The sequence below is a fragment of the Colias philodice genome, chromosome 6 (genome assembly GCF_061535455.1).
Source record: "Colias philodice isolate Cphi_HAF_F1 chromosome 6, ilColPhil1 Martin Lab GWU primary, whole genome shotgun sequence".
Classification (NCBI taxonomy): Eukaryota; Metazoa; Arthropoda; class Insecta; order Lepidoptera; family Pieridae; genus Colias; species Colias philodice.
The window spans coordinates 12,892,690-12,912,360 of NC_143091.1; the positions used below are offsets into that span (position 1 = coordinate 12,892,690).

At 31.7% G+C, this 19,671-nt stretch overlaps 1 protein-coding gene across 1 annotated transcript in view; it reads left to right on the forward strand.

Moving 5' to 3' along the window:
- Positions 1 to 1,419: 1,419 nt before the first annotated feature.
- The window catches only part of Corin (corin serine peptidase), an 89,483-nt gene continuing 71,231 nt past the window's right edge, over positions 1,420 to 19,671 (forward strand). Inside the window, exon 1 of the mRNA XM_089696859.1 lies at positions 1,420 to 1,498. Coding sequence (XP_089552985.1) covers positions 1,483 to 1,498 — 16 coding nt within the window. The 5' untranslated portion in view covers positions 1,420 to 1,482. The remainder of the gene's footprint in view (positions 1,499 to 19,671) is intronic.

Consider the following 19,671-nt stretch of genomic DNA (forward strand, 5'->3'; position numbering starts at 1 on the left):
TGTCACCTCTAAAAGCTACGTGAAAATAATCTTAATATATATAAATCTCGTGTCACAATGTTTGTCCTCAATGGACTCCTAAACCACTAAACCGATTATAATAAAATTCGCACACCATGTGCAGTTCGATCCAACTTGAGAGATAGGATAGTTTAAGCATGTAGGTACCACGGGCGAAGCCGAGGCGGACCACTAGTAATTATATATATCATTAAGAAAAGATGTACCGTGCTGGTTTGCAAAAACTTTACAAAACTTTTAACCACGCGTCCTTGCAAGCTGCATTTAAAATAATATTTTACATCAAAACGTGTTCACATCATTGGGCCGTAACAAAATTATTTGATACAAAAATCAGTTCGCCACAAAACGGACGGGAGGAAATGAAACGTCGGCCCATTTACACGAATGCCTCGATTCTGTTGAAATCTCATCATATTTCGGTTTGTTTATACTTTTCTTACATTTTATAGCGTCCTTGATAGGTTACCTAGGTACCTATGTGTTATTCAATTTCCCTAAAGATATGAAACTCGTAATATCCTTGAACGTGAAGCCTCCGTCGTGCCTAATATCATTTGATATGTTAATGTATTTGTAAGACCGTATAAAAAGTAGGACGACGTGAATTTTTGGAATTGTAACGTAACGTTTTATATTACGCTTAATATATATCTGTATATAATAAAGAAACGTGAATATTTGGCAATATTTACAACTACGAGCAATTCACTGTCTTCTTTATGAAACCTAGAGCCGTGTCTATCAACTTAAGTTCTAGGTTCAATGCCGGTAGGCTAACAAATATCACACGTAGTAACCAGAATGCGTAGGTAACTGTTTCAAAATATAATAATAAATAAATAAATAGTAATGTAAACAATATAACTAGCCAAGGGCGGGTTGATATTGCTCAGGCCAGTGCATTCAGATTTTTGCGAGATCTATATACCTACTTTCATAATAAAATTAAATTTTCATATAATATAAATTAACAGAAGCAGGTAATTAAAATTCCCATGAATAAAATGCCAATCGGTAAGCTTTTTCTACTTAAATGAAAATCATTTAAATGTTAACAAAACGGAATATAATAAACTGTTTGTTAAACGAAACATTTGATACAATAAAAACCGCAAGTCGAACTTATCTTTGATTTCATTTGTATTGTTTTCGAGTTCTCTTTTGTTATTTAATTTAAGCTCTATTGCTTGTAAAGTTCGTACCTGTTCTGTTATATTGTTGAGGCTTTGTTTTATTTTTCTCTTACTACCACCTTGGCCTTTGAATGTAACAAATGAGAACCTTTTATTGTACTTTTGTGTACAGAACATTGGACATTGAATATAACTATGGTTTATACATAAACAATGATGATTTATTTCCTCGCAGGTAAACAAGGTCGCTAGTCCACCGCGACTCAAGCTCAACTCGGACCGCCCGCACGTTTTCAATAGATGAGATCTACGGGGCCACAACAAGATGGCATCTTTCAAAGGTAATTAACTATTCTTTGCTCTTTACTCTTTATAGTATTGTCCAGTGGGATAGGGTAAATTAACAGCTATTAAATACATTAACTTTGCGGACAAGCTTAACTTGATGATGATAGATGTCATGCATATCAAAGCTTTCTAGATTTTCAGAGGAACTAACAGGATCGTTCAATTTTTACCAGAAAATAAAGTAAAAAGCAGGTCAAATATTTAGGCGTTTACTATAAAAACAAACACAACATACAGGCGAGGGACTAATAAGGTATTAGCTAATTAAGAATTGTGTCGAGTTTTGTGACAGGATGATAGCCAGCTTACGGCATCAAGCGGGTATCGTGGAATATTCCCACTGCCTACTTACGGTTGTTTGACCCGTGATGAAATATTACACTAACTTTATCGTAGGCCTTGTGATTGATAACTAAGATGGTCTAAGCTTAGTATACGATCGTAATTCTTGCCGGTTTTTTGTGGGGGAAAAGTTTTTGTGCTGATGCAATAATAATTTAGCGGTGAAGCTGTAACAAATGAACGATATTATCTTTAAGAATTTTTTAAGAATGGAAAAATATCGATAACGAGGCGGGATTTAAACGTACTACGGCACACTACGGCGTGGCAATGAAATTTCTTCTACGCTTTCAGTTTTATGTACCTTTTTTATTCTTTAAAAAAATCTCATTTATAAAGCATCTAAATGCTATGAAACTGAAATGAGATAATTCCTTTAGTTTTACTAGACACCTTCAATGTACTAGGTAATTATAAGATCCAGGACGCGATTTATAAAAGGGAAGTTTCCATTAAGATTGTAATTCAGATTTAGCGCAGATCAACAGACAGTGAACATTTAAATGATTAAGTTTTTGTTTTGCGATTACTCTGTGCTTCTTTTAATTGCTGTTAATTTGTTATCATGTACGGAAATCTACGTTTTATCAATAAAACGAGGAAATTAAAGACAAATGACTTTACAACAAATTGGTTAATATCAAAGATTGATAATGTTTGAGATCAAATAGCCAAATTAATTTGATTGGACGCCAACGAAGCGATGTAAGACGATTTAAGTAACTTCCCCTGTTAGTTTCGTAACAAAATACACAAGTTTCAAGTCATTAACTTTGATAGATTATATTGATAGGCTCTTGTTTTATACCGATTGAGAGCGGTTAGTGACATATCACACTAGCGGATTGCGAGCGGTTTCAAAGCGGAGCGGGTGCGCAACGAATACGTTGCGGGCGCGCAACGAACACGCCGCGGTTGCGCAGCGAATTCGTTGCGGACGCGTCATTTTGTATACTCTCGCACAAAAGCCAGCCCTTCCGCCTTGCCTAACTTCCATTCAATATTTCCATCGTTTCTGTAGCACTCAATTTTTTAACCGTACTGTGGAAATGCACTTACTTAACAGTTAACTAAAGATGTAATAACAACTGGAGTTGTTAAAAAAAGGTGCTATAAAATTGAATTACTAGGACTTTTAGAATGTACCATACATTCCAAAAGTATGTAACGACTGACCAGTATAATCTCTCCCATAGCAACGTATGTTATAAAGAGATTTTGTGAACCTAATTATGAGCAAAGTGATAGTGAGTTGCTGGTTGCTTGATAAAATTTTCTATTCACTGCTATTTATCTAATAATAAGATAGCCCTGTTTTAGTTAAGGAGCTTTAACATTTATTTCACTAATGAACTTTCTTAATGAGCAATTAAGTTATCTGATTGCATTTCGACCAAGATTTAATAGATAAAACAATACCCTAAACATTAACATGTTATGAAACTCGTAAAAAATAATGATCTCATAATTATTATACTATCACAAGTTATAAGTAACAACCAGCACGGATTCCATTTTGTTAATGAGTGTACATGACTGCGACGTAAACGTTGCGCATCTGCCACGCGTCCGCAACGAATTCGCTGCGCAACCGCAACGTATTCGTTGCGCACCCGCTCCGCTTTGAAACCGCTCGCAATCCGCTAGTGTGATATGTCACGATTATGATGGAACATTTTCTCGCGATTTACGAATTTTTTTACACGCTTTATATTAGCTTCACCTGTATGTTTGTAACCACAGACATGTATATACATTATACATGTCTGTGTTTGTAACCGACTTCTTTGGGCGCGATTTTGGCCCACTTTAAACGGCCAGATTTCGTTCAAACTTTGTAGATTTATTGAGGACCGATGACAATACACTAATTTGATAAAATAAATAATAGTTAAAAAAAAATAAAAAAACACGCTTTTTATAGAAAACCGACCTAAAAGCGTGTTTTTTTGTTTTTTATAAACTATTATTATTTTTATAATATTACAGTCTATCTTTTGCTACGTGCATTTTATGACTTGAAACTGTTTAACTTTGACTTATGATACCTAATTATGAAACAACACATAATTTAAATAATTCGTTATTTAATAATAAATTACATTACGTATACATTGCACTAACCTGCATACTTTTCAAAAATAACACATAGTACATAATATAAAAAAGGCTTAGTCAGTAGTTTGTGACTAGAATACTCGTAATACATGATACTAAATTTTACACATATCTTGCAGATGCCTACAACTTTTAAACTCCACCTATACAAATTATAAGTACCCCGTACTATCTCTATATAGTCTTGTCTTCCACATGGTCTGATATTCAATATCTACATCAGATATTATTCTGGCGCGCCGCCAACCTTGCATCAAGACATGCACTTTTGCTTCACTGTCACGAATCAAGATTTCAGAGGCGAAAATTTCCACATCACCGGTTTCTGATTTGGTCTGATTTAATGGGAATTCTGGTCTTGATTGTGAATATATAGATGTAATATGTAGATTACAATAACTGATGAATAATAGGAAATGTTACAGTAAGTATAGAGATTCTGAAGTAGCGATAATGAAAAATATGTTTTAACCAGAACAAATATAATCATATTGACGTGTCTTTTCATGAATATATTCAGAACAAGCTACTCGTAGTAGGCCAGTGGAAATTAACATTAAATTCGCAAAGCACGATGTAGATTTGAATTTTTGGTATGTTGTTTGGATCAGTTAGGGTGATGTAAATCCCAATTTGCAACTTCGAAAAAGTTGTGCTCGCTGCGCACCACGTGATAAACTGCGAAAATTTTGGACTTTTTTCACTTTTTGCTCTAAAAGTCATAAACTATGCGTTTCCGACAAGTATGATTCAGTACATAAATTAAGGTTATTAAATTTGCAACAATTTAAGCCTAACCGCAGCTCTCTAAACCTTATAACGACTAAACTGTGGCCATTCGAAGATGGTTCATTTTTCCCGAAATATTGAAATTTTTAGTTTTGCTCCCGTTTGAAGCAAAATATTGGCAAAAACCGCTCGTTCTATGAGAAGTTCGTATAATAAAGTTGTAGTGCATTTAATTTTCTTTCATAAGAGCATAGAACAAAGTCTGTGAGACAAATATTTCACACACAATATCTGAAAAACAAAAAGAAGGTAGAAATAGATTTTTAAAGAATTGAAACTGAGAGCATATAAAATCATAAAAAGAATAATACTTTTTCATTTGCAGGATAGGTAATTAACAAAATTACAAAATTTGGGAAAGTAGGAAAAAATATTATACGCAAATAATAAACTGCGAAAATTTTGGACTTTTTTCACTTTTTGCTCTAAAAGTCATAAACTATGCGTTTCCGACAAGTATCATTCAGTACATAAATTAAGGTTATTAAATTTGCAACAATTTAAGCCTAATTAAAGCTCTCTAAATCTTATAGCGACTAAACTGTGGCCATTCGAAGATGGTTCATTTTTCCCGAAATATTGAAATTTTTAGTTTTGCTCCCGTTTGAAGCAAAATATTGGCAAAAACCGCTCGTTCTATGAGAAGGTCGTATAATAAAGTTGTAGTGCATTTAATTTTCTTTCATTAGAGCATAGAACAAAGTCTGTGAGACAAATAGTTCACTCACAATATCTGAAAAACAAAAAGAAGGTAGAAATAGATTTTTAAAGAATTGAAACTGAGGGCATATAAAATCATAAAAAGGATAATAATTTTTCATTTGCAGTATAAGTAATTAACAAAATTACAAAGCTAATTAAATTTGCAACAATTTAAGCCAAACCGCAGCTCTCTAAACCTTATAACAACTAAGCTGTGGCCTTTCAAAGATAGTCAGTTTTTCCCGAAAATTTCAAATTTTTAGTTTTGCTCCCGTTTGAACCAAAATATTGGCAAAAACCGCTCGTTCTATGAGAAAGTCGTATAATAAAGTTGTAGTGCATTTAATTTTCTTTCATTAGAGCATAGAACAAAGTCTGTGAGACAAATAGTTCACTCACAATATCTGAAAAACAAAAAGAAGGTAGAAATAGATTTTTAAAGAATTGAAACTGAGGGCATATAAAATCATAAAAAGGATAATACTTTTTCATTTGCAGGATAGGTAATTAACAAAATTAAATTTTCTACAACTTTATTTTATGACCTTCTCATAGAACGAGCGGTTTTGCCAATATTTTGGTTCAAACGGGAGCAAAACTAAAAATTTGAAAATTTCGGGAAAAACTGACTATCTTTGAAAGGCCACAGCTTAGTTGTTATAAGGTTTAGAGAGCTGCGGTTAGGCTTAAATTGTTGCAAATTTAATTATCTTTGTAATTTTGTTAATTACCTATCCTGCAAATGAAAAAGTATTATCCTTTTTATGATTTTATATGCCCTCAGTTTCAATTCTTTAAAAATCTATTTCTACCTTCTTTTTGTTTTTCAGATATTGTGAGTGAACTATTTGTCTCACAGACTTTGTTCTATGCTCTTATGAAAGAAAATTAAATGCACTACAACTTTATTATACGAACTTCTCATAGAACGAGCGGTTTTTGCCAATATTTTGCTTCAAACGGGAGCAAAACTAAAAATTTCAATATTTCGGGAAAAATGAACCATCTTCGAATGGCCACAGTTTAGTCGTTATAAGGTTTAGAGAGCTGCGGTTAGGCTTAAATTGTTGCAAATTTAATAACCTTAATTTATGTACTGAATCATACTTGTCGGAAACGCATAGTTTATGACTTTTAGAGCAAAAAGTGAAAAAAGTCCAAAATTTTCGCAGTTTATCACGTGGTGCGCAGCGAGCACAACTTTTTCGAAGTTGCAAATTGGGATTTACATCACCCTAACTGATCCAAACAACATTCCAAAAATTCAAATCTACATCGTGCTTTGCGAATTTAGGGTTTTTTAGTGTCGATTTCTACTGGCCTATAGGTGTAACAGTGCGCTTTAAAAAATTCAGCGGATTTTAAAGTTATTTATGCACTATATTATTTAACCAGCGTTGAACACTTTATAGCGAGCGTGGTCACAGGTAGATTAAGCGTTTGCATGTTTTAATTTTATCCTTATATTTATTATATTTGCCACTTTGCGTTTGATTTTTTTGAGGTTTTTGTTTAACGTTTTTTGAACATATTTTTTTGTCTATGACAATTGAGTACACAAGCGTTATGATCAAGAAATCCTGAATTCTGTCCCCGACAAAAACTAATAAAAATGTCTTAAAGGAATATTATCAGATGTTTCTTTACATTATAACTTTCTTTCCTAATCTTTTTCCTGTTGGTTTTCAATTCAATACATTTGTCCCATTTCCCTTCAAGTGACTTTAAGTGACTTTTTACGCTATCATTTTAATGAAGATTAATTAATAATAATAACAAAAACATTCTGAAGTTGGTATGTTTAAAATTACGAGTAAAATTAACAGTACACAGTAAACTAAAATTCAAATTTTACGATTCTTAAATCTATTAAATTTGAATAAAACTATTTAATACCCTAAAACACTGGAATTTGAAAATTGGGCACTTAAATAATTTTCTTCTGTTAAACATTTGAGTGGAATATTCGAGGAGCTTTAAATTTAAGACAGGCCTTGTTTCCCAATTTCAAGTAAGAGTTACACTATAAATATAATTGTTTTACCTCATATTATTCAAAACAATAGAAAGACAGATGAAATTATAATTCCTTAAACTATCTACTGTATAATGTATTTGACTGTTTCTCTGATAAATGATTTCTTATGGTAAGTCCATAAAATGGACTAATAATTATTTTTACTTTAACATGATTCAATGAATATCGTCCATATGAATACTTTTATACGGTAAAAAATAATTTTATTATTAGTATTGATAACAAAGAGTTAGCATTTTATACATACCTTAGAAACGTAGCGAGTTAAAATTAATTTATTCGCCCATTCAATTCCAATTCTATTCCGTTAACAATAAAATCGAAAATCGACCCGCCTCAGCTTACGTAAGTCCCATTTAAATATTTTTATAAGCTCTTTTGATAAGTCCTTTTTGTACGTGTACGTAGCATCGGCTCAAAATTGCTTTTAGTAAACATAATGTTGTCGTAAAATAAACTTTAATCCCAATAAATACGAGCGATTGTTGTGAAAACAAATTACTTGATATAAACATAGATGTTTCAAAGTTTCGGGTTGTAGATAATGTGTGATGAATAAAAGAATTTCTCGTTCGTTTAGAAGTTCCAACTGGAACTTTCTGAGGGTATTAATGGATTTATTAAGCTATTGCATAGCTTCTATCGTGGGCCTTGAGCGCGGGGACCGAATCGAGAAATTCCGTAACGAAAAAACTTCACGGTCCCCACTCAGACGGACACGGAGGTGTGGCTTGAAGGCATGCTATGCAATAGCTTTACCGCGGCAGCCCCCGAGTGCCACACGTCTTTTTTTATATTATAGTGTCTGAATTTAGTTACAAAAGCAGATCTTTAGCTGATAGAACTTTTTTTCAATATTTTACTATAAATATTTCAGCATACACGTAAGAATAATCAATTTATTTATTGAACAATTAGTTTGCGTCACAAAGTAATAAAATTAAATTCCTAAAGACGAAAATTGACCATAGCTTTATAATAAACGAGCTTTCCGCTTACGGCTTCGCTCGCGTTTTCAAAGAAAAACCCGCATAGCTCTCTTTCCCGTGGGATTTCCGGGATAAAACCTACCCTATGTGTTAATCCAAGTTACCCTCTATATGTGTGCTTAATTTAATTGTAGTTAATAGGTTCAGTAGTATTTGCGTGAAAGAGTACCTAACAAACACACACACATCCTCACAAACTTTTGCATTTATAATATTAGTAGGATTATTATACAACTATATTTTAAACCTTTTGCTTCTCTCCATCTTCCCTCATCTATGTGTTTAGTTTGTATTTCAGATCTTCAGATGGTAATCATACATAATATATGGAAAGATGCTTTATATAGCCCATGTTTCTAAGGACAAAGGTTACATTTTATTGCGAAAGCAAAACTGAAAGGGGTGAAATATGAATCCGAAAATTATGAGCGCAATGACGTCGTAGTAATTATGAAGTGCATACGAGTGCAAACTTGAAAAAACCAAAAAGCTTGAAAAAAAACAGAACAAATATAAACATGAGGAACAAAGAAAAGGCACAGCGAACATGTTGAGTCTATATTGTAACTACGTAATAATATATGCGAAGAATTTAAATAATTTAAATAGACCGTTATTAGTAATGTTTATATTCACTTATCACGTCTTTGTACATTGTTAGCAAATTAACAACGCTTTGTTGAACACGCTTCAAACGCGACTGTGTACAGTGCTGGCCGTGTTCATGGAACGCACGGACTTTTTTTTCAAATATGATTAATTTATTTAGCAAGTAACTAGTCATTTTTTTAAGCTTAATTTCAAGTTCAAGAAACATAATATAGTTCTTATCGATATATTATTATAACTTTTTATTTGTGATTGGATTGTAAATTGTAATATTTTCAAGTAAATCATTTTATCTATAGCCATAACACTCTTTGACACCCTTCTAAATTCCTCGAATGAAATTCAAGCACGATTCCTTGAGGTTATTCATAAGGCATTTAAATAATTTCAAATGAAGATGTTATTAAAACGGCTATATCTATAAACAACTGAAATGAACATATTGTAATATTAAAGAAAACGTATATTTTAAGAGCTTCACCGAATTTTTCGTCCGTCCCTCTACATACACGTTCGGGAAGACTACGAGATAATCGCCGCTAATCTCCCGTCATCGCACGCGATTCTCGCCTTTATGTCAAATAATCGCATAACGCTTTTGTATAATTTCGCTTGCGTTTCGCTTCGTGGGCTCCGGAGATGTTATGTAGCTAAAGTTGATTAAGAATATAATTGAATAAAGGGAAAAACGTTTAAAGAGAAAAAAGTTGAGGTAATGAAGGTTCGCGTTCGTTTGTGAATAATTTATTTTAAAATTAATTACTATCTAGTATTTGATTACGATTTTAACGTTGGTATATTATTAATGGAATTTTTTTTTGTATTTATTTATATCGATGATTGTAATGGATATTTTTATTTCGATAATATATCTCCTATCTGGATATCTCCGGGCGACGCCGGAGGGTTACACCGTTTACATATTAACTCATCAATTCCCTAATCATTAATTAAATGGATTCACAAATAAATATACTTTAAACCTGAAGTTATAATATAATAATTGTATTCATTTGTATAAGAACTGATAAATTACCTCTTGTCGGATATTGGTCGAAATAATAGCTCAACATTTCAATCAAATAACACAATTGCAAGGAAAATAACGTTATAATTTGAGTAAACGCTTCAATTTGCTAAGTAAATACTCAAATCTGTATTTAGTAGTAAGTGCGAACACTGAGTTAAATTGCTCCGTCGATTGCGGGGGAACTTCTGTAAAGTTTCATTGTGTAGACTGTAGACTGTAGAGGGAATATACGCCTGACCAAGAGGAAACCGAACTAGTTGTAACAATGTGGTATTAATCATTTACAAAGATTCATATTGGTCTAGATTATGATTTTGCTATATTTGTTTTAGATTAATTCAAGGTAATTTTTTGGGGTGATGATAATGAATATAGTTCATTTTATGTGTATTCTGATTTCATAATGTAACGGGTGTATCATTATTTTATTTTATAACACATAGAGACAAGAAGTATTGCTGAAAATATTGAAGGCCTCGAATTGAAAAAAATTGTTTTTGAAAGTCTTAAATCAGTATCTAAAAGTTTAAAATAAACTCGTTATTTATTTTTCTATATGTTGAGGTTCTTATGCTAACTTGCTAAGCTTGAATAACAGAAAAACTATTAAAATATCAAGAACATTCACGAGGCATTTCAAAGTTTTCCTCGGTCAGCTAGTTGAACACAGTAAAAGACACTCCGAGTTCAAAAGCAAATAGAAATTGACCGAAAATTACAAAATTATTAGGAAGGATGGTTCAGTAGCTTATCTGCTTCATTATAAACTATGTTCAACACAAACTGTTATATTAAACTGTAAAGCTATTATTGTTTAAGTTTGAAGTGTTAATACCGCAACCTTTTACTACCGGCCTCGTTGTAAAAAGTTACATTGTGAGCACCTCTCTTAGTTTGTATGTGTTCAAAACATAATAAAATGAATAGTTTTATTTAACTATTTAGTTTATAAGGGGTTTAGATAGTTTAGTTTATTTGCATTTCCTTGAGTCAGATAATATTTAAATAAATACATTTTGTTGTGGTGTTAAATTGTTCAACAGCGTAATTTGATAGAAGCAATTTTAAGTCATGTAATTATTTTTTTAAATATCTACCTGTATGAATTGCTAAATTAATCATCAATACACTTGATATATCAAATTTAAAACAAAAATTGAGCTTTCGCTTTGATAGAAATTAAGTTGTAAAAATATAACACATACATAGGCACTGATATATATAAAGTTGCATATACTCATAAAAAAACTACGTTAAAATAATAATAGTTTAAAAAAACTAAAAAACACGCTTTTAGTTCGGTTTTCTATAAAACGCGTGTTTTTTATTTTTTTTTAACTATTATTTATTTTATCAAATTAGTGTATTGTCATCGGTCCTCAATAAATCTACAAAGTTTGAACGAAATCTGGCCGTTTAAAGTGAGTCAAAATCGCGCCCAAAGAAGTCGGTTACAAACATACAAACATACAGGTGAAGCTAATATAAAGCGTGCAAAAAACCGACTTCAAATACGGAAAAGTAAAATATGAAAAGGATTTGACATTATTAATTACTACATAATATTATTTAGACGTGCTATTTACTTAATAGGTTTGAAGTCGGTGCCTCCCGTTTTTTGAAGTCGAATATAAACATAACAAAATGATTTTACGCGCGGGTTTTGAAAGGTTAGAGGTTAGATCAGCCGCCATAAATCCTCGACATTGTCATTAAACTAAATTAATGTTCCGATTTACGGCAGTATTTATTGCAGGTGAGGAATTTTGGATATTTCATACTATTTGCTTTTGTTTGGGATTTTCGAGATAATAAACTATGGTTTGACAATAATGTTTACTTGCTCTTGATAAAATAAACTTTTTTATGTATTGATAACGTTATCTACTTATTCAGGATATTATGTATGTGTGTATATGTTATGTAGGATACTAGCGACCCGCTCCGGTTTCGCATAGGTACTATTATGTACTTTATAATATGATACAGCTTCCTCTTGAATCATTGTATCTATAAAAAATTTTGCATACATAATATGGACAGGCATTGAAAAGCGACTTTGCTTGAATACTATAAAGTGATAATTAAATTAATTTCTATTTTCAATATGCTGTGTTCATGTATTCTTAAAAATCTCTCTTTTTTTAAAAGTAACAAACGATCATTAAACTCTTGGAGATTCCCAGTGTCAGTAATTTGGCCACCCTTTGAACTCCTTACTCAATTAACTTCCATTTTCACTTTAAATTCCCACAAAGTACATTTCTTGATGGACTGAACGGGATAAGTCGATTTATATCTATTAAAAACATAATTATTTTGTTCAAAGACAAAGAGGAATTATTTATTTCTACAAAAAGATATAAAATGTTTGACCCACTTAAAATCTTTGAGAGAACTAAGTCTAAAGTGTTTGCAAAGTCTCTTTGATTCCCCGAGTATTCTGTCGAGCAATTCCTACATACCGTCCTTGTCTTACACGTGCCGTTTGATATATCTATCTCGCTTTAAAAGCTGTTTATTTAGGGAGATAGACGCAATGGAGCGCGCAAAAATGTTGTTTGACAACAAATGAGAGATGACCGTTTTTTTTTCGATGTTAATGAGTTTGTGTGTGTGTTTGATTAAAAAATAAGATTTAAATTGTTCTGTGAACAATAATATCAAAGCGTCTTTAAAAAATATGAGGAAATTGTCGTTTCGTGATAATTTAAAATGAATAATTATGACGACTCTTCTTGCGTTTGCTTGTGGGCAGGAATGAGTACCTACAAGCAAAGTAAAGTGTCTAAAAAGTATCTAAAATGTGTAAATCAATTTAAATTATGGAAGGACAGTGTACAATACATTAATTAAAATATAAGTGCACTCGAGGTCTAATGTTATTAATTATTGATTATAATATAATATGCAATAGAGCCTTATAGTGGGTGAACGAGCAATTTCATTAATTATAGCTTAATACTTCCTCTATTATAAAATAACTATCTAATGGTCAAATACAATAATGGCGTTCTACTGTTAAAAATATATTCACATAATATACAATATATGTATTATGTATTTATAATATTATATAGTTGAAGGAAATTAATACATTAGGCATTAATATTTTAAAGAAATGGAAACATTACCTACAAGGAAAAATTCAATTTGTTTTATTATTGTGGATATATTTGTACATTTAAATATTTTTGAAGCAATTCACACTCTCTTTGCAACCCAATATTCACCCAATATTTTTAAATGACTTTTGAAATAATTTCGTAAAAAGATCCTAAATCTTTAAAACGACAGGCACCTGCAACACCTAGTACAGTGATGAATTAATATTACGTGATCGGAATAATGCTTGTGTTCAGAGTAATTCTTTATATTTTATCATATATTTTCTTACAATGACAACGACCATTAGATTGGATCATTCAGCATCTAAGTCTGACTCTGAAATATGTTTTTCCCTTTTACAAAAAATCTAGCTCGTTGAGAAGATGTAAAAATGTGTGATGAGATGTAAAGATGTAAAAATGAATAGGTCAATATTAGCTGGCAGTTATGGGTGATTAAACGCGAGCTTTTATCTACCTAGAAGGGTAATTTCTATGGAAGTATTCAAGGCATATTTCATGCAAAATATTTTTATCTACAGTTAAACATTTTTAGCCCTCAAGGGACTTAGCCCTTCAGTCTTATAAAGATTATGATTTGAAAAATAGGCAGAAAGCTGCTTTTGACCTTAAGTCTGATCGCAGCACGCGTTTTCAGGGGCTGGAACTGGGTCAAGGGTACGTAAATGATTATGGGCTTTATTTCATTGAAAATATGATTTATTTTCCGTTATATTCGCATGAGCGGGACGAATTCGTTTTTCTTCGAAGTTTGGAGAGGTAACAATTTTAAGACGTTAACTCTCTCCGGTATATTATGTTTGTTCTTTATTTTCAATGTAATTTCAAACTGAGTCGTCAAAAATTTCCTTTTACGAGCAACATTTTATTTCATGGTAGGCATCGGTAGAGACTTTGTGTATGTAAGGTTTTGCTATGCATTTATTATTATTATCGATTTGTTGATAAAATTTTGTATACAAGAATTTATTTTTACACTTTTCAGGTATTTAATTTTGTTCATGTAGTTAATTATCTTTCCAAATCTGCGCCGTTGACCAAATACATCGTCCTGCGTGTAACAATAACCATGTAATTACAAAACGAAATGGCACATACAAACGCATAAATTTAAACCACTGACAGTTAAATAATATATGTTGATGATCGCAAAATGATAACATAAATTCATTAAATCCCGAATATAATTGCTTTTGGTCTACAGTAGATGATATTCAATCACAAGCACATTATTAATTTCAATTATGTTATCTCGTACAACTATTACATCTATTCCGTAATTTGGTAATGCTTACGAAACATTTTATTACCGTAATGTATTACCAATAATGTAATGATAACATTATAATATTATGGTATTGGTTTTTGTTAGCCGAGTTGCTTGTTATTCTTTTTTGAAGAGACTAGAAAACATAAAAATGAATTTGTATTATAGATTTATAATGGATTAGAGATGAATTTAAAAACATTTTCATAAATTTTTATTGGACAGTTATTAACTTGTGCACCTTCAGGTTTGGTGAAAAGTTATTACTATCACCATATTGTTATCAAGCATTATTTAAATTTTTACACTTCTTTTTTTGTAATAAAATGTTCTTGTAGCGGAATAGAGCTACGTAGCTTCGGAGCTACGTTTGTGCTACGGAGTCTGCTACGAAATTGGCTACGCAACAATCATACATATTATGGTTTTTATGTGCAGTGGGATGAATGTCTGTTTGTTACATTTAAACATAGCGATATATTATTCTCGTTAATAGATTGCCACTATTAGGGCAAAATATTGAGAAAAATATTCAGAGAAAATTTTGACTAATATCCAAATACCTACAAGGTTTATCCAAATGAATTCACTATATTATTATGTTAAAAACACATTTAGCATATTTAATTTTAATACGTATAGAATGTAGATTCAATTAAATTTATAAAAATATAATTGCTATTTATCAAGCTGTGCTCTTCAAAAATATTTTATTAATACATTGTACATGTATAATTCTTGATATAAAATGTAAAGTACCTGTAACATAAGCGAAGGAGCGTTCCCTTTAATAAACTTCGAATACCTGATACATATACACATACCTAGGTATATAGAATTACGTCGTGTATTGGAGTCGAGTCAATTACTGGATCGTCTTATTAAACGTCTCATGTCGAATGTTACAAATTGAAATGTACATATACTTTGAATTTTTATATTATTTGTTTGCAATTTCTTTTAGGGTTTAATATTTGGTATTAAATACGTTTGTTAGTATATATAATTTATTTCACGGCGATCTATAACTTGGTTTATTTGACTTAATATTAGAGTTCATTGTCCTATTATATACTCCTCACAATACTATTAATATATAAAATTACAAAATTACTAAATAAACAGAGTAACAATATTATTATGTATTGAGGTTATTTCCAGAAAATAGGTCTTGAACATCCAATAAAAGAAATTTAAAGTGGTAAAGAGTGTAAATGTATTTTGCGTTATATTAGTTTTATCCCCAGTCTATTTGTTGTATAACCTCTACGTATCTGAAAATATAGTGTGTGTTTCTTGTTAAAGTTAATAAATAAATTTAGAATTTATAAAAAGGGCGAAAAGATTGATCGTGAACCGAGATTTAAAGTTTAATAAATATTTTAATTTCATAATATAAAGTTTCTAAATCCTAAAAGCTTTTTCATATTATTTGTATCCACAATGTTATGTTAGCAGAAAAGTTTTAACAACTTATATTGAATAAATGTTTCGACGAATTTTTCAACAGAAAACGACATGTAAGTGGTAAGCACAACTTTGTATTATGTATAAAGTATATATACAGATGTCTGTATATCATAAAATACTCTCACAGTAATAAACAGAAGTTTTCAATGTATCTACAGTTGAACGAAAATGTTTTGTAAATATAATTATGATTTAATATAAACATGGTACACCTCAAAAGTAGATGACTAAAGCCGGCTTCTCACTTACCTGCCGCAGGGGCAATATTGGAATAATCTCTTTTGATCGGAGCAATTTCAGAAGTTCTCTAAAATTCTAAATTGCCCCTGCTTGCCAATGCCTATACACATAATATAACAATTAAGGAGCTAATTAAGTGTGCAATTCCAATATTGCCCCTGCTGCAGGTAGGTGAGTAGCCTGTTAATAAAAGATGTGACGTGAAAACAGCAGCCTCCAAGCCTCCAAGCAATCAATGACAACATCCCAAACCAAGATCATTAAACCAAGTACCTATATTAGGTAACTTAATTGATACCCAGTCGATTCAAAGCCCACAAACCTACGAATGAATATTGGATTTGAATGGATATAGCAATAAATCACAAGGGCATATTTCTCATACGTCTGCGATATAAAGATGGTGCAATTTAGATAATATACAGTGGTCTACGGCTATTCAACCCTTTACGTGAAGGTCGCTCGTGGTACAAGTTACGGGAGACGCAATTTGTATTGGAAATAAGAAGATTCAATAACGTTAGATTTGTGTTAACCAACATGGTATGCACTAATATTATAAGGCGCGGGACAGACACAAGCGGCGCGGCGCGCATCGGGCGCACTGCCGGCGTGCATCGGGTGCGCTATTGGCTATTTCCAAAGTTCTTTCATACAAAATGTAGAAGGACGTGGTGCAAAACAGGTTGAAGAGGTGCGCTTATGGCACGCCCGCGCCCGCGCCGCTTGTGTTTGACCTGCGCCTTAAGAGGAAATAAATGATTGTTTATTTATATTAAAAAGGCTCCGAAACTACTGAACATATTTAAAAAATTCTTTTACCTGATTAAAACATAGGCTATATTTTACGATTACATAGATGTGAGTGAAAATATGATATCAATATGAAAAATTAAAAGATATAGAAATTATAAAAAAAATGATTCTTTATATATGAAAATTATGGTCACCTCTCATACTGCACGTAAGTTCATGCCATGTACCGTACAGATGAAGGCCCGTGATAACATATACCTATTATTCTTGGTCGGGACTGATACGGTGACCATTATTTATGCCAACGTGAGACTGTTCCGGATATTAGGATTTGTAACATGTATTATTGCGTGTACATGTTATGTTGCATAGGCACTAAATGGTTTCAATTGATTATATTCAACCCGCGCAGCGGCCAGGCTCACATGCATTTAGCAGATCTAATTGACAATATAAATTTAGATTAGATTTCGATAAAATTTAAAGGAAAGATGAAACAGTTCTTTTCACTCAGAAAATTATATAATACAATAATATAATGTTTTCAGAGCATGACCAATAATTCAATCACATCACATTTTTCATTTAATCTATCATTTTAAATGGTTGATTCTTTTAAAGATAGACATTTTATTTCTAAAATATATTAAAATATCAAAGAATAATTTTCTTATTACGTTAAATCATTGTACTGATAAGTCCTTCGTCAAATGAAGCCTTCTTATTTTATCTATACATATAATAAATCTGTAGAAGGGTCAATTCTGTACATTGAAAATATTGAAAAAATAAATAGCAGGGGGTGTTACTGGATCGATACCAAACCCAAATATGTGATTAAAAAAATTTTTGTCTGTCTGTCTGTCTGTCTGTCTGTATGTGAAGGCATCACGTAAAAACTAACGGTTCGATTTCGATGAAACTTGGTATAATTATACCTTATTATCCTGGGCATAAAATAGGATACTTTTTATCCCGGAAAAATACGTAGAAATAAATAAATCTTAATTTTTCCGCGCGGACGGAGTCGCGGGCGGAAGCTAGTTATAAATATGAAAGAAGATCTAATAATTACAGTAATAATCAGATTGAGCAATCTTATATCAATACGTCAACGTCACAAAAGTAAACATTGGATGCGCAAAAATCATTAATGTAAATATAGTTTTAGTGCACAAAAGTGAGATATTTTTATTGGATATTGTTTATAACTGTGTGATTTTCCTCTGAAAGTGTTATCACAAATCAAATCAATGGAATTATTCAGCTTTTAGTGAATTAATACTCACGATAAAACTCAGTGTTAACACAAACAATCATTGTGTTTTATTTAGTAATAACAATAAAACTTTTAAACTTTTAACTTCAGTGATCCGGAACAGTGTGAAACAAATGCAAACATTGAATAAATTACTTAACTAAAAATAGACAATCTAGTGTGATATTGTGTGTAATTTGAAATAACTTTTACCCTCTCGCTAATTTATGAGAACAAAGTAGTGATCAACTTATGAACTTTAATTTCGTACTATTGAGTAAAACTTAATTGGCATAGTGCGTAGATTATCTCGGCTTACAACCGAAGTGACCAAGATCGATCCTGGGCCTTGTCAAGAACTACATAAAAAGATTTTTTTTTTTTTTTTGTTTTCATATTTTACACTAAAAAGAACAAGGAAGTTAGTGATAGGATTACATAATACATATAAATAAACATATATATATTTTTTTTCTTGCATAATTTTTTGTCATGGCGTCTAAAGTTAAAGGGTTTACATGCGCCGGTTGTCCAAACACAATCAAAGGAAAAGAATTTTTATCATGTTCGTATTGTAATGATCGTTACGACTTATTATGTGCTAATGTTTCTCTAAAAAAATTCAATGCAATGTCCGAAGTAAACAAGACTGCATGGAATTGCCAGACATGTCGTAACAAACACATTCAAAGAGGTGATAATACAAATACTCCAATAAGAACAAATTTACAAACACAAAGACACTTGAGCTCGTCCGATGATGAGGAATGTCAACACCATAACATTACTCAGCGCAAAAAATCTGCAAAGCTATCAAATTTTGCCGATGTTGAGAATAATGACCCCAATTTAATGTCATTTATTAAAAACGAAATTCAATTGGCGGTACATGAGGCCGTCAAATCTGCAATTCAATCTTGCATATCAAAAGAATTACATGAAATCAGAGAGCAATTGACAGTTTTTAAAGAATTTAAAAATTCTCTGGATTTTATGAGCGCAGACTATGATAAAATTAAAGGAGATTTAATAAATCACCAGGAAATTCTTTTAGGCTTGAAAAAAGAGAACTCCTTGCTGCAAAACAATCTCAACGATCTGTCTATGCGTATTAATTTGCTTGAACAGCACGCCCGTGAGAACAATGTTGAGTTAAACGGTCTGCCAGAGAATAAATCTGAGAATTTAATATCAGTTATGAAACAGCTATGTGCAGTCATATCATATCCTATTCAAGAATCAGACATTATAACTTGTACACGTGTGAGGAAACTAGATGACACCAACAAAAGACCCAGATCAGTTATTTACAAATTGCGAAGTACTCATATCAGAGATGGAATTATTGCTGCAGTATCCAAATTCAATAAATCTTCACAGAACAACCGAATTAATTCCAGTCATTTAGGTTATGGGGGAGCTTTATCGCC